This window comes from Parambassis ranga, chromosome 21 (genome assembly GCF_900634625.1).
Source record: "Parambassis ranga chromosome 21, fParRan2.1, whole genome shotgun sequence".
NCBI lineage: Eukaryota > Metazoa > Chordata > Actinopteri > Ambassidae > Parambassis > Parambassis ranga.
Window position 1 is genome coordinate 3,691,709 of NC_041041.1, and position 16,398 is coordinate 3,708,106.

General features: G+C 43.4%; 1 protein-coding gene across 1 annotated transcript in view; it reads right to left on the reverse strand.

Annotated features, from left to right (window-relative positions):
- Window positions 1-586: 586 nt before the first annotated feature.
- klf7b (Kruppel like factor 7b) overlaps window positions 587-16,398 on the reverse strand; it is a 66,303-nt gene continuing 50,491 nt past the window's right edge. Inside the window, exons 3-4 of the mRNA XM_028393468.1 lie at window positions 15,054-15,177; window positions 587-8,280 (exon numbers count right to left, since the gene is read on the reverse strand). Coding sequence (XP_028249269.1) covers window positions 8,229-8,280; window positions 15,054-15,177 — 176 coding nt within the window. The 3' untranslated portion in view covers window positions 587-8,228. The remainder of the gene's footprint in view (window positions 8,281-15,053; window positions 15,178-16,398) is intronic.

Consider the following 16,398-nt stretch of genomic DNA (forward strand, 5'->3'; position numbering starts at 1 on the left):
AGTTGCTGAACCTGGAGACCTAACATGTCTCTGCTGCTCTACACTGTAATAGGAGCTGTATTTAAAATGCAAACACATAAAAACTGCAGAAATGCAAACGCTACCCGGAATGCTTTCATTACTAGACTACAGCCTACTCTGGCAGCCGTACTACACAACAAAGGTCGCACGAGTTGACACACAGACTGCTGCAAAGTTCACATTGAAACGCGAATATGGCAGAAAGATTCGTTTTCAGAGGCAAAAACTCTGTTTATGTGTAAATGAAAGACACAAACGAACGTGGTCTTAAGTTGTGCTGTTAAGTTTCTAAAGGAGGATCAGCACCAGGTGTGTGTGAGCTGCACAGGTGCTGCTGGCTGGGAGGTGATGACAAGTCAACAGGCAGTCCGACCGAATCCAGGCACGTTTTTAATTCTATATATAGAATTAAATTAGTGTAGTTAAGACCTGGGTCAGTGAGTTTGCAGGGGAAAAAAACAACACACACACACACACCAGTGAGCCTCGAGCGTATTCTACCATTTATTACACATATTACATTCTTAAATAAAAATGCTCCACTTAACAGTTCTTGCATAGATATCTTACAATACCAATTTAGAAAAGAATTATGAAACAGACCAGTAACAAAAATAAATTTTCTTCTTCCTTAATAAAGAACATTACCATACTAACATCATATAATACAAATAATATTTTAAACACTTTGTACAGCAAAAAATCGTAAAACAAGAAAACGCAAACAAAAAATCAACACAACTGAACAGAGGTGACGGTGACAGAAGAGAGGAAGGCGGGGTGGAGTGAAGGCTAATGATCCCAGGTTGATATGAATCAGAGTCACAGAGCCCACACTTGTCTTTTCTTTTTTTTTCACTTTTCAACGTGTCCGTTCATACCCGAGTACAGTGATCCTTCATCAGCTATACAAAAGGTGCTAAAATACCGGTTAATGACAGTGTTGGGTTGATCACTCAGTGCGGCAGAAGGACTGACACCAAAGTTCACTTATACCAAAATTGTCTAAAAAAATGTCGTTTGGCACTTGAACTGAAGGAAACATTTCATGTCACCATGTTGCCCTCATACCTCATAACAGCAACAACCCAGTCTTTTCTCAGACATCACATGTCTTCATAATGGCGTCCTTTTTTTTCAATTTCTGATGCAAAACGCTAGCATAGAAACATCATTTGTAGAAATAACGTTTGAAAAGAAAACTTTTGTAAATGTTCTTTTTATGAAAAGCATCTTGCATGCAGTTGGCCACATATGTTGTCGGTTTCTACACAAAAAGGAATCGTTTCAATACATCCAATAAGTCAGTGACACTAGCTGGGACAACAACACAAGAAAAATCGGACACTTTTCCCATTTCATCAAAATATATAAAAGATATCGTCTTTAAAAAAAAAAAAAAGTCATGTTCCTCTTTCCTATTGAATTTGTTCATACGGGCAATCCCCAATGTTATCAACCCATTAAATGGCCATTATCAGTTATTTCTTGGCCACACGGTTCATTATCATGTTTATTGATGATGGATAAACATAAATGAACACGGGTGACCTACAACAGTTGTGTGAATAAGTGCATGCCAAATCTCAGCTAGGACCTGTTGCCATGGTAACCAAGGACAAACAAGGACCTGGGTGAAAGGTCCTGGTTTTGTGTATGGACCCGAATGAATGTGAAAAGTCTTTTTTATTACACTCGGGGAATGATAACAGCTGATTCAATGGGATGATAACATTCAAAACCTTTGGTACCAATCCTCTGTTCACATGCTGAGAGAACAAACGGGTCGCTATGAACCTTCAGAATGAAGTGACAGCAGGAAAAGCACCTACATGTGTGGATGGCTTGACTGATCGACCAACTGTACAGACTGAGGATATTTAGCTGGTGAGGAAAAGTGGAAAGGTTATTGCAGTCTCCTCACTGAAGAACTGCTTGGAGCTCCCAAGCTGCATAGCTCTTGAGAAATGTTCTCAGAACAGCCGAGATATCTGAAGACTGTGAGGGCTCTGACGGGAGTGGATACAGTGGAGAGGTGAAACATACAGACACATAGGAGAAGGAGGGGAGGGGAAGGGAGGCGGGTAAAGATCTGTGAATCTCATATACTGACACATCAAGCATGGACAAACACAGTAGATACAGACAGAGACACGCCGGGATGCCACCGATAACAAGAACGAGTCTGCAGAGGGTGACATTGGTTCGGTTTGACTCCTGGTGGTGGCATCCTGGTCGTGTAACAAATGTTAAGTGGATATCTGACAGAGTGCTCCAACAGACTATGCTAGCGGTGCGCGCACATGAAGAGTGCAATAGCTAAGTATGATCATGTAGTGCAATGTTTGCAAGAACTAAAGCAGACCTATAGAAACGCTGAAATGTCTGAGACGCCGCCACACACGGTTAGTTTCACACAGCTTGTGTGTGAGATCCCACGCTATTTACAAAAAGCTGCCAGAAGGGACAATCCTCCTTCAGGGTGATACGGTGGAGAAACTGTGGAATCATGGTCCCTCAGAGGAGACTCCCTGTGGTCACAGAGGACGTCTGAAGGCCGCTTACACACTGGGGTTTGAGTCTAAACCTGCCTGCAGGTGCTAATCTGTGAAATATTTTTGTAACACCTCTCCAGTCTCAAGAGCAGCCAGACGTGATGTTGGTGGAGACTTGATGAGGAACTCCTCAGGGTTACATTATGATGCAGTGGGAAACCCTTTAGCTTGAGAGAAACATCCTGCCGGGTGAGGTCAGGTGAGGTGAACATGGAAAATGTCACAGATGGTTCGTCCATGTGGGGTCGAAGGAACCTGACCAAGTGTCCATAAAAGGTTGAGGCTATGGTTAAATTGGACTTTTGGGGTTTAAGGGTGAGCCTGAAGCCCACTTAAGCACTGACTGATAAGGTTCAGACTAACCTTCCAGTGTAAAAGCACCTTCGTGTCCAGGAATGGTGACCTTGTCTCAGCATTGGATTCCACCACAGTTTCCAAAGCCCACCTTTGAAATGAGTCTTGACTTGAGTGCTATCTGCAGTGCGCTAAGAAGCTAAACTAAAGCTACTTCACTCCTGCTTAAGCTGCTAGCGCCGCTATAGCGGGCACCCTATAAGACCATGAAAACATTATTTTACACGTGTGAATGATGAGTTCGGCTCCAGCTGACAGCAAGACGAGAGACTGAAAGCGTCATGAAGCATGAAGAGTCGGAGCATATCGGTAATTAAGATTTAATGGGACGGCCGTATCAAGAAAAAAAAAAAACACAACAGTCCCTCTCTTCCACTGTCCATCCATCACTCCTTTTCTGCCTCTCGGCTCTTTCCACTACATCTACTACATTCACAGCAGTTAACTTGCAAATATGCAAATCTTTGGGCAAAAAACGTGTAAAGTGTGCATTCAGCATTCCTGCGGCTGATAGTGCATGGACAACTGCTGTGGACAGAAAGGGAGAGATGGGGTGAGGATGGAGGGAAACAGAACGGCACTGTGGAGAGGAAGAGGGAGGCGGGGTGACAGACTGGATTACATATCTGTGGGGTCTATGCAGATAAATGGTAATGTATTTTATCTGTAATCCATGAGATAAAAAAGCAATGGCTGATTTACTGATCTGGAATATTTATGTGGATAAATGATTTTTTTAAATCCTTTTTTCCCCTCAACCAAAGTTTGACAAATATCTCCGGTCTCCTGGTATTTCTCTGTTTGTTCTGCCTGGCTCAAGGTCCCTGCTGTTTTTTTTTTTCCTTTCTCCAGACCACTCAGTTTCCCAGTGACCCAGAGCTATCTCATTAGCTGAACTGCAGCTAGAGAAGAGGACCCGGGAGTGCTAATGCTAATCAGCTGTGGGACGGCGGCCTGGAGGAGCCTGAGAGACGACGATGGGAGAGCAACCACTGTGACGGAAAAACCTGCTCTGACAGGCTGAGGGCTGTCGGATGATGAGCTGTATTTGTTGCATGCATGTGCATTTTGTGTAAAACTGTATCCCCCAAAAAACACAGAAACATGCTCAAAGTGATGCAGAGTGTTTGTTACTTCACTTTTTTTTAGTTAGCAGAACATATAAACCATTTTTTGATGCCAGTGTGCGTGCAAATGTTACTACAAAGTGAATTTTGTCCTTGGGATCTTTTTTTAAAAAAATGATTTTGGCATGAATAATGACCACTGAAGCCCCCCCCCTCCCCTCACACACATGCTTTGCACTTCTGTGGGAGTTTTATGTGTGAAAAGGGCTTAAGTGTCCCCGACAGATATGACCTGAACATGAACTGTTGATTTTTATCTTGTGTCAAATCTGCAGTCTGTGAAGTGCACGGCATGAGTCTGCATCATTCAACACAAGCTCAGTGTGTGAATGAATGAATGGATGAATGAATGAATGAATGAATGCTCAGGACAAAAAAAGGACAAACACATTGTCAGCCATTGCTTCAATAGAAAAATCCAACATTAAGTGAATCATCTTACTTTGCCACCCCTACCCACACACACACACTTGTTTAAGAGTTAAAAATCCATATTCTTTTCCTCTTTGCTTCCCTTATAGTATGCCTAACGGACACACACACACACACACATTCATGCCATCAAAAGCCTCACAAAAGTGCTACGATCCCTGCCCCTCTATGATTGTACGTCATGTATAGGAGGGCTCTTTCTACATCCCGTCGCATGCCTCGAGCGTTCGGCATGACTTTGCATCATCCAAGCTGAAGAAAACAACCATCAGTAACAATAAAACCAAAGAAAACATAATGAAACACTGGATTCATCTCAAACGTGCTTTGTCATATATAGCAGGAAAAAAAATGAAGTAGTAGCGAAAGCTGCCGCTAGATACACAGCACTCATATGGAGGCGGCGTCCCGCTGAGCTCTCCTGACCGCGGAGACTCTGCCCGTGGCTGAAGGGCAGTTCCATGCTGGAGGTTTTTGGTATTGATTGTTAGGAGCTGCACCATAAACCCCCCTAGAGGGGAATATTTTCACTGTTTCAGCTAATGAAGGCTGGCAAGGCCAACTGGCATGATGACTGGGCACGCTGGGATGTGAATTCCTCCCCCCTCCCACTGAACCCCCCACCCCACTCCCCCCACCGCCAGCTTCAGGAACCTGCACCCTCACCCAACAGCAGCAGCGAGCGTTAGACTGGTTGCTACGGGGCATACTATAGGTGGTGGTGGGCGGACGGAGCAGAGGTGTCAGTGTGTGTGTGAGTGTGTGTGTGTGTGTGTGTGTATGCCCTGATTGCAAAGCGAGTTTTTTTTCCTGCAAAAAGAAGCAGATATGTGTTTCTCTCATCCATCATTTTTCACTGATTACATTCAGGTTACAGCTCAAAGTCAATGTTTTCATCGTAGCTTTCGAAAAATCCAGCATTGATTTTTACAAAACTTCACCTTCTGTCGATATGCCCTGAAAATTCTGTGCATTCAGTCCCAACAAGAGGGGTTACAAGGATGTTTGAGAAACAGCCGCGACTATGGTGCAACCTGGAGAAGATGGATCCTTTCTAGGCTGCATTTCAAGGCGGCTTTGTCATCAATGAATTGTCCATTGTGTCTGTGGAACCTTTGAAACCCACCAAGGACTGAGTCCGCCATTCAGAGAGCTTTCAAGGGTTCTTTTGTGTGTGTGTGTGTGTGTCAAAGCACCCACAAAAATCCTCTGCACATGTGCAAAAAAATGTGACAGATGATGTACAAAGTCACATCTTTCTGTCCGGCCTCTGAAGGATCTGACTCAGAAGGGTTAAATATCGATCGAATATCGATACCGATCAAATCAGCCTGGCGATTTCTCATAGATCGTCTTCTTTCTTATTATTGTTGGTGCAGTAATAAAACCAGCTCAGAGGGTGATTATGGGAAGAGTTGTGTACTTGTGTGTGTCTTAAAACAAGAACTCAACTGTGAAAACTTTGCTCAGTAGCACTCCTAGTGGTCAAAATGTTCACAGCACCCCTTTAAGTTTTAATAAATCTTTTTGTTTTGTCAAATCAAAGCTGGATTTCTAGTCGCATAGCGACATAAATAATTAAGGGATTAACAGGTTAAATTGATGTTTTCAGACAGATTTTACTGGGACTGATTTATTATTCTTTAAAGAACCAGATGCTACATTGTTAAAGATGGCTGCCGTTGCCTTATTGTCTTTCATTTCTGATGAAAACATGAATACGCTCGGCTGTAACCAGCAATGTAAGCAGCGTTTCTGAAGTTAAAAAAGAAAAAGAAGAAGAAGAAAAGAGCGCTGATTAAATGAGAGGCACAAACCGCAGCGTGGGGATATGTGGGTGACTGCTGGAACTGAGAACAAGCTGATTTCTCACTTCAAAGGATTTGGAGTCGTTTGTTACCTCCAGCCGAGAGCTAAGATACTCTTCTACTAAACAACAGTTGCTAAATTCCTACTGTGAAAAAAGATTTGGGAGCAGAACATATAATTCCAGGAAGTGTGTGTGTGTGTGTCTCTGTGTGTGTGTGCAATAAAAGCCTGCCATGCAGTGTTTTGTTTTCCAACTCTGTTCATTAGTTTAATAATTATTTTCCTAAATCTTATTAGTCTTATCTCAAGAGGAGCCGTGAGCAAAGGAACTCTGTGTGTGTGTTAACGGAGTGTGTGTGTGAGTGTGTGTGCTTGTTCAGTATGTGATGTGTAGACAGAATTATTTTTGTGTTATATTTTTTGTTCAAGTCTCTTTTATGATTTTTTTGTGTTCCTTTTTTTCCTTATTTTTTTCGCTGTAGAAAAAAAAAAAGCACAGTTAACATTGAAAAAAAGTCAGTGCAGTCAATGGAGACGAAAACAGGCAAATCTGACGGGTCGATGTGACCGTGTCTGTTCAGAAGCACCGCGCAGGGGTCGGCTGGCTTCTTTAGTCCCACGTGAAAAAAAAAAAGAAGAAAGAAAATAATAAAATAAAAAGCAGCTCCTCAGCCTTCCTTCGCTGCCCTGCAGTGCTGCCAGGGAGATGAGATCTCAGAGTCTGTGAAAGAGCTCCAGGATGATTTTCAGAATCAGAGAAGAAGAAGGAAAAAAAAACAGTTTCCTGTTTTTCCTCCGCCTGACTGGACCACAGGAGGTCAGAGCAGGGTTTTGTTTTTCAGCTGCAGTGAGTCGCAGGGCAGAAACAAGCAGCACGAAGACCGTCAAGACCTCTCTGCTTTTATTTTAATCCAAAAAAACGTTTTTTTTTTTTTGTTCATCCGCTGGTTCCTTACAGATGCAGAGTCGGTGCTCATGGGAGTTAAAAGACCAACAACGCTCTCCTTCTCATCCCACACATTCTGTTGAAGTCAGTTCATTTTTTTTTCTCCTCTCAAAACACACTTCTTCAGTGAGTTTTAAGACGTTTTCTCCAAGAGAGAAAAGAACAAAGTGTCATTCTTTTTTTTTATTAATAACAACGATAAGAAGAATTATTGTCCTCTAAGTAGAAAAAAAGGGAAGAAAGTGTCGCTGCGCATTTCTGTCAGATGGCCTGCGGAGGCGGCAGGCGTCTCAGTGAAGGTGAGAGATGCAAACACCCACTGGAGGAGAGCCTGAGAGCTGCCGAGGTCCCACGGGTGCACCGAGTGTCCGAGCCCTGGGTTCGATTGTCGGCCATGCTTATAGGAGTCGATCCGTACAGTCTCTCTCTCTCCTGCAGATTTTGGCATTGTTGTTTTCTTCACACAGATTTCTGAAGCTGACTGCGGCAGAGGATGGTCCGTTCCATGTATGAGAAAACATCAACAACTAAAGAAAAAAAGTGGAGTATTGGATGTGAAAAGCCGGTAAAGCACTAACAGCTGACTATATGGATATTTAAACTGGACTACCTCCTCACCCCAAGTGACGCAATTATTTAAACACACTGAGAAATACAGAGAAAGAAAAAAGGCGGCGTGTTTTATCTAGCGAGTTGAGTAAATGTTGGTTTGGCAGTGTCCGAGCCCCCACCGGGGTTCACCAGGATGATGCATTCAAAGACGGGTGTGTGAAGTGTTTTCTATTGCAAAATGTGAGTGCGTAATTTTAAAGAAAAACAACAATCTAGCTACTCTTGGTTTTCCTCCCATCCCTGTCTGAGCCACGGGGTGGACGAGGCGGGCGGCTGGTAGCTTGACTGCCCATCCATCTCTCCTCCTTTCTCCTCTTCCTTCTCCTCCTCCTTATCCTCTTCCTCCTCCTCTCCCAACTTCTTTCTTTGACCTCAGATGTGCCTCTTCATGTGCAGGGCCAGGTGGTCTGACCGAGAGAAACACCTGCAGAGACAAAGACACATCGCTGAACATCTGAGACAAGCATGAAAAATGTTCGACAGGCAGGACATGAGGCCGACAGACCCACCAATGACAAGATAACCACAATACATCATGTTGCTAATCAGTGCTACTGGCAGCGTTTACAGCTCTCTGAAATACCCACAGGCTCTGTGCCATTTTTAGGAAATCTCCATAATCCCAGCCTCCTTGAACTTCCCATCAGTGATGTGTATTTCCTGGAAATGCTCCTCATTGTCCCTCTGCGTCCATCACTGGATCTGCATACTAGACAGGAACACTCGCAGGTCCGGAGCAGACTGAACTATCAAGCATGTAATCTGGTTTATATTCTTCATAATGTAATCTGACTTGTGCAGAACTCTGAGGGCACTGAAACCTCATGATGATGCAGAGCACGGGGTCCCAACCTACTTCCTACTTGCATCCAAGAAAGGCTAAGATCTTCAGCATGCACAAGCACCTAAACATCACATCTCTATTAGCATAAATTAACATGAATCAATTTTCCCTCACACTTCACAATCTTTTTGTGTAAACAGGCAATAAAGAGGAACATTATTGGTGCAAATCTAAGACCCCGTTCACACTGGGGGTGTGTCTGGATATATCCGGATAGATCTAGATACACCTCAGATGGAGGTGGATCTAGCCAGATTGGCTCAAATGTGGATCAGGTCTGAACTCAAATGCGGTTAACGAATCCCGCTAGCGACGTGATACTTCCGGTTCGAAAAGCTACGACAGCTTTGCCCCGAGTTTATTTAAGACAGGGTGGATTGAGCGCGGACATGCATGTGTGATAGCCAGATTTGAAAATAGTTCTGAACGTATCCAGCTTAAAGGCTTCTGGATCTGGATTCAATCCTAGTCTAGCTGGATTGACTTTCTCCAGTGTGAACGGGGTCTAATTTCTCAGAGCTGACAAAGCTTCCTGGCACAACCTGTGACTTCTGGTGACCCTTCTAAATTTTATTTTTTATTTAACCTTTATTCAATCATTGAGATTAAAATTCTCTTTTGCAAGAGTGTCCTGGCCAAAAAGGGTTCTCGGACCACAGATGTAAAGTTAAGTTTCATTTTCACTCCAAGTCAGGGTAGGCATTAAAAACTACCAGTTATATGGGGTTAGGAGTTTGAGTTTGAAGGTAGGCATGGCAACAATGATACTGTTCTTTTTATAAATCCAATAATTGGTACCTTTGAGAGATGACAGACAGAAAGTGAGTTTGGAGTCCAGTAATTTTAACCACTTTATTTTAAATTTAGGTCATCTTCTTTCTTTACGTGACTCCAATGAACGAACACGGGGCCAATTCAACCTGACTGACTTCCTAAATACAACTTAAACAGGGCCATAAATCACAGGCAGACCTCCACGACTCCGCAGCCAGAGTAAAATACTCCTGTGGAAGCTCATTATATGCATGGTGAACATAACGCAGACGGGTTGGCAGTGCTGTCTGATGCCGGGCCATTTAACTGCAGAACCGACTGCACCTGATGTGACAGAGACATAAAAGCAGGTGATGGTGACGGCGTGTGAGGTTTCCACGCTGCCACGAGGGTTTTAATTTTATTACTTTATTAATGGTGGGGACATTAAAGCTGAACATCCACAATAAAATGAATCACAAATGATATGACTGAAGGAAAGGCAAAACAAAGTGTGGGCGAGACTCAAATGAGAAATTAAAAATTCAATTTGCCAGAGGCTTTATTCATTATTAATTAGTCAAGCCTATTCTTGGTGTGTGTGTGTGTGTGTTTAGGCAGGCTGTTGTTCATCCAGATAGCATTAGAGCCCAAAAGTACAACTGACAGTTCAGACTGCTGCAGAATCTGAAGCTTCTTCTGTGATTCATCCTCTGAATTTTCTTGCAAGGAACCTCAGAACACAAAAAACTGCAGAAAAAACAAGAAATTATCTGCAGAAATTTAACCTAAAGACCTCAACCTCACAGCTGTTACATACTCCACGAGAACGGAGAAAGTTGTTCTACATTTTCTGTCTGGTTTAGAAGTTCTCATATGATGTTCCCGACACTGTCAGATCGTTTCTCTTGATGTCCGCGGACTATCGTGTGACTGGTCAGAATTTCGGAGTGGAAAAGTGGAAAAGTGGAAAAGCGTCTCCACCTGTGCAGAACCCTGCCAGACCTATTGTTCAATCTAAAGCTACGAGCACGTACACGCCCAACTCTCTGAACATTATCGGCGCGTTATCATCCCTCAATATTAACAAACGCTTCAAACACGCTCACCTCCTACTTTATTAACTCAAAAACTGCCATGTCACATCCTCACATATAGAATGATACCTGAGAGTCTGGGTCAGTTGGTGTGGAGGTCCAACAGTAACAAACGTTAGCTAACCAGCAGTGACAGCTCTGACAATGACTACGAAACCTAAAAGCAACGCAAGGGAGGTCACATTGCACTGCCAATGGATTTAATGATGAATCGTTAATAAACAGGGAACGACTGTCCACTTTCATGCTTTGTCTAAGTGGCCTCCTGTTAGCTGTAATGCTAAGTTTGTAAAGACCACTGTGGAAGGGTGCGATCTTTAAGGCACACTCAAAAACTCCTGTACAGATGTACAGGCAGTGGTGCACCAGTAAAGAAACAGGTCAGAAAACCAGACATTTAAAACTTTTCCCATCAGAAGAAAAAAAGGAATATTTTTTGTTTAGATTTAAACATATGATAACAGAGACTGAATTTCATTCCATGACATCAACACTGACAAAAAAAAAATAGATGTCAACTGAGTTCCTGAAAACGGTGAACCTTAAATCCTCCTGACAGCTGTTTGAAGTGGAGCCATCTGTCAGTCATCTCTGCTTTATGTCCCTGTGTGAGATCTCTGTCTGTCTCAGTCCTTCATCCACTCTAACCCAGCAGTCTGCCTCCCTTCAAACACATTATATGACATGTATGTTATCATCCTTCACAACAAACCTGAGAATCCATCACTTCACTGTGTTTCAGTGTGGACTCTCTCTCTCTCTCTCTGGCTCTGTGTGTGTGTGTGTGTGTGTGTGTGTGTGTGTACAGTTGAACTTTGCTCTCTGTTGTCTCTGGTCTTTAGCTTGCCACATGGTACCTACTGTACACCTTCACCAGTCTGTGTGTGTGTGTGTCTGGACAGATGGCCATGCCAGTTACTGTGTCACTGTTGGGGGGCGGAGCAGCCACACCAGCTGGTGACCCCCACCATCCCAACCCCCACCTTCTCTTTTCCCCCAAATACACACACACACACAGACACACACACATACACAAACACACACCTCCTACTTATCCATCTCCAAACTCTCCCTTCTCCTCCTCCTCAGTCTTTTTTTTGTCCTCCTCCTTCTTCCAGCTCCATGGAAACATCGGGGGGTCCCCGCTTGATTAGGCAGGATTAATAACAGACTGTGTGTGTGTGTGTGTGTGTTTGTGGGTGTGCTGTGTGTGTGTGTGTTTCCCCAAGAGAAATTGTGTCAGATTGAACATTCTAGCTAATGTTAACCTCTCCATGGCTGCCACTTTTTGCCATTCTCATGGTAATATTTAGCAAGCCCCGCCCACCACAGATGTGTGTATGTATGTGTGTGTTTGTCTGCTACTGTACAGATCAAGGTGCATCCTGGCTGTGTTACTCATAGTAAAATAATATAAATGCAGCAACTGATTGGCTGAACAAATGGAACAAAACTAAAAAAAATTGGTCATAAAAGTCAAATTTAATGTCGGTCTCTGCAAAACTTGTTGATTCACCTCACTTTAAATCACATATGTCAGCAGGTTGATTCATCTTCTGGGGACAATGACTGCTGAGATATTTTAGTGTGGACGGAAGCAGTGGACCAACAATACAGCTCCAAGAAAGTTAAAATAAAAACAATAAAAGGACAAAATGGTTACAGGATCCACCAATAGAGGCTCAATAGAATAATAGACCACCCTCATTGGTCAATATGGCTGACAATAAGCTGTCATCATATTTTCCACTGCAAAACTAATATGGACAAACCATCCATGATGTCATCAAGTAAACAAAATAATAAAACCTACTGAATTAATGAAGTATTAATTGAAACTCAGATCAATCAGTTACGCAAGTGTAAAACTGTAAAAATCAATCGCGGTGCCTGTTGCCATGGCGATGATGACACACCAAGGGCAGCGTTACACGGCTGCATGTGCCGGTGTGACCTCAGAGGTGTGTTTTTGCAGATGGGAGCTGTTATGTCGCCTTATTTTTAACTCATTTAAAAATAACAACCTGACAGACGGCGTGAAACGAATGACGTCTCTCCCGGTTCTGCAGGTGCTTTTTTTTATTCATTTATTTTTTCATAGACATTCAGGCGATGTCAGGCAAACACAAACACAAACAAATGCATGATGATGCATTCATGCAAATGACATAATTTTCCAAAACAGACCAGTAGAAGACTAAAACCTTGTAATTTAGGTTTAGCTGCAGGTTTGGCAGCTGTGCACCGACTCCACTTCTCTCTGAGGTGGGCAGAGCTCAGCAGACAAATCAGCTTATGTCTGTGCCATTGTAAGTCACGTCTGGACATTTAAATGTTCATGTGAGTCAATATGACTTTGCATCTTAACGTCTTTGTGTTCAATATGCATGTGTGTGATGTGTTTCTACATGCTGAATGTGTATGTGTATGTGTGTGTGTGTGTGTGTGCCAGAAAGCAGCTAATACAGTCCCAGCTCTCAGCCTGGATTAGACGCTTCCAGCAGGTTTCTGGGGGGTTTTATGTCTAAAACCCTAACTAGAGGGAACCCACAACAGCCAATTACACTGTCTCTAGGGCAAAAGTTTGTGTGTGGTGTTTGTTGGAAAAAGTGGTGCACACAAACACACACACACACACAGAGTGTATGTGGAGCTGGCATCTGGTGCCACTCAATTAGCTGCGACCTGCTTGCCAATAGCCAGAATCCCTTTAACTGCCAGCACAGGAGCATGAGTAAGCACACACACACACACACACATACACACACACACCCCGTACATTGAGGACTAAAGTGTGACGATGCCACAGACTCACAAACACCCTTGGCTTTTGTGTACCAGGAGATTTAGTTTGGCTTCAGTTAAAGACTCCTCAGAGCTCCTCCTTTGTTTTCCACTGACTCTGCATCGAAACAAACAAACTGATACCCGATCAATCGCTAAAGAATCATCACAACACGGCTTTAAAGTCAACAAATCTGTGGTCCAAACCACAAACAGCGTCTGTCCTGCATGTGTTCCACTGGCTGCTCTATAAGATGACTCCATTCATTTAAGATAATGACATTTTCTTATCGTTAAATTGGCTTCACCGTGTGCAGGGTTGAATCTTTATCATCCCAGATAAGAACTCACCTGAGCTCCTGAGGAGGCGGCCATCTTTAAGAAAACGCTCACGTCCCCCTCTGAACTTCAAACAGACTCATTTGCGGTATTTTGTCTTTATTTGTTGCTTGTTTTGGATTTTATTGTACATTATTACTGTCTGGGCGCCACATGAGATGCATGTAGAATAAGACTGGATGTTGTTTTATTTATCGTTTGTCAGACACACTGATGGACTCCCTGCTGTTCTCCATGCATTTACCAAGCAAGGCCGAGTTCTTGTGCTGTGATACTGCAGAAGCTGTTTCCATCACTCTTTTGATTAAATGGAGAAAAGAACTCATTCATACGTTTTTTCTTCTCCACTCACATGTGCGTGCTGTAAGGTAACCCTCATGTATGTAGCCTAGCTTAGCATGAAGCTCCTTTCAATCTATAATGTCTGCCTTAGTGATGGCGCCGGCGTAGCCATGCCACCCTCTCACGTACATGCTTGCACTTTCTCTCTGCCATCTCAGCCATCAATGTGATCAGATAGATAGATACTTTATTGATCCCCAGGGGGAAAGTCAGAAATCAATCGTTGTTCAAGCAGCACATTAACCCTTTTTTTTGCCATTTAACTCGAATCTATAATCGCATATATTAGCGCAGATGCTGCTCTCCATTGTTTACTCACCTGTTTAACAGCTTATCTACGGTACATGCACTGAATCAGGGGTCAATGGGCTTACATGTATTCATGTGCTAATTTTGGTTTTTCAAAGAGCTCAGCCGCTTTGCTCAGTAAACTCTGCTTGCTCAGTGAATTTCTAAAACTTCTGATAATGGACCATACAGACATCATTATGTTATGTTTACATTAATGGAACATGTGATTGTATGAAGCTACAAGAGACTGAGTGAAGAAGTAGGTGGAGGACTGAAAGAGTGGAAGACTTTAAACTGAGGCAACTGGAGGATTTTTTTTGAAGACGTTTCGCCACTCCACCAAGTGACTTCTTCAGTTCTGCTGCTGTTCTGGTGGGAATCTGTGTTTTTATGTGCTCAGGACCTCTGTGGGTGGATCTTGGAGGAACCCCACAGGGCCCTGACATGGTTTCTAGTCTGGTGGTGGCATCTTAGCCATGTGAGTTCCTCCAAGATCCACCCACAGTTGCCCTGACTCCTGGACATGAGTATGGCCGAGTGAATGAGAGCATCCGCAGACATAGGTGGAGGACCGACACAGAGGCAGCAGAGTGGAATTCACCATCACTGTTTTTTTAAGAGGTGTGGAAATGTCAGATACTTTTTGTCTCCAGGATCTGCCTGTGTTGAAGGTTAGAGCAGGTCTGTGTAAAGGGCACCAATGTCCTGCAAATGTAAAGAGTGTTTGTTGTGTACATGTGCGTTTACCTGTCGCAGTGGTTGCACTTGAATGGCTTCGCTCCGGTGTGTTTGCGGTAGTGTCGCGTCAACTCGTCACTGCGGGCGAAACGCCACTCGCAGCCCTCCCATGAGCACTTATAGGGCTTCTCACCTAAATGAGAGACAGGGCGAGCAAGAGAGAAACACAGAGAGAGAGAGAGAGAGAGAGAGAGAGAGGGGAGAAGGTGTTGAGTTTTATTATAATTTCTACATCTAATTTCACACGTCTAAACTACAGCTGTTCACTAATATACAGGTTACCACCCCTGGCCCTTTCCAAATGTGCACACACACACATGCAGACACACACACAGCCCAGGGGCCAGCCCAGCAGACCAGTTTTAACACAACAGCCATTTCAATGAGCCAACACACTCAATTAGCTGTAAATGAAGTCTTTCAGCGCTGCGGCGTGTTAATTCATAATCCCAAATTCACCCTGAAATGAATCTCGTTTTGTTCCCTCTATTACTAACCCCCACCCCACACACGCACACACACAGACACTTGCACATGTACACACACATGCACACACACACACCCTGAGGTAGGGGGAATCTGAAATGTAAATGAAGTTTCATCCTCCGGTTCACCAGATGGGAGAAGAGATGGTCTATTGTTCTCAGCCTGTAGTTATCTCTCCATGATAGAAAGCCTTCCAGCTGTGTGTGTGTGTGTGTGTGTGTGTAGGAGCAGACTGTCTTCAGATGGGACCTGATGATGTCTGGCTGTGTAAATGCTTGTATGGGAGTGTGCGATCATCAGATAAAAGACAGAATCTGGCCTTCACACACAAAACATTAACGCCATGACTGATAAAGAAAGAAAATTAGAAAAAGTTAATTAAATAATAATAAAAAAAACACAGACACGTGCAAATCCTAATAAAAATGTCCATCATTTATCAACCACTCAATTATATCCTCATTTGGTAAACTGATGCTTGGCCTCAGTCTGCATTGTGTCTTTGGAGGGGTGCATGAAGATGGATGAACCCTCTGTGATGTAGGTTTCCTAAAGAGCCTAAAGAGCAGTTTTAAAGCTCAGTGTGGCCATCTTGGGAGTGTCCATCCATCCATCCATCCATCCATCCATCCACTTTGCCCTGTATAAGGTCACAGGGGAAACACCTTGGACAGGTCTTTCTCCAGGCCTAGAAACCACCGCACCACCTTTAAGTGCCTAATTAATGCACAATTGCTAAAACTGTTAGCATGTTAGCACCACCTGTCACTCAATGCGGTCACTGTGATGCATACGTTTAAGCCTATAATATAAATTAAACCATGAATACAAAAAATACCAGTATGGGCAGCGCTCACATTTGAACTGA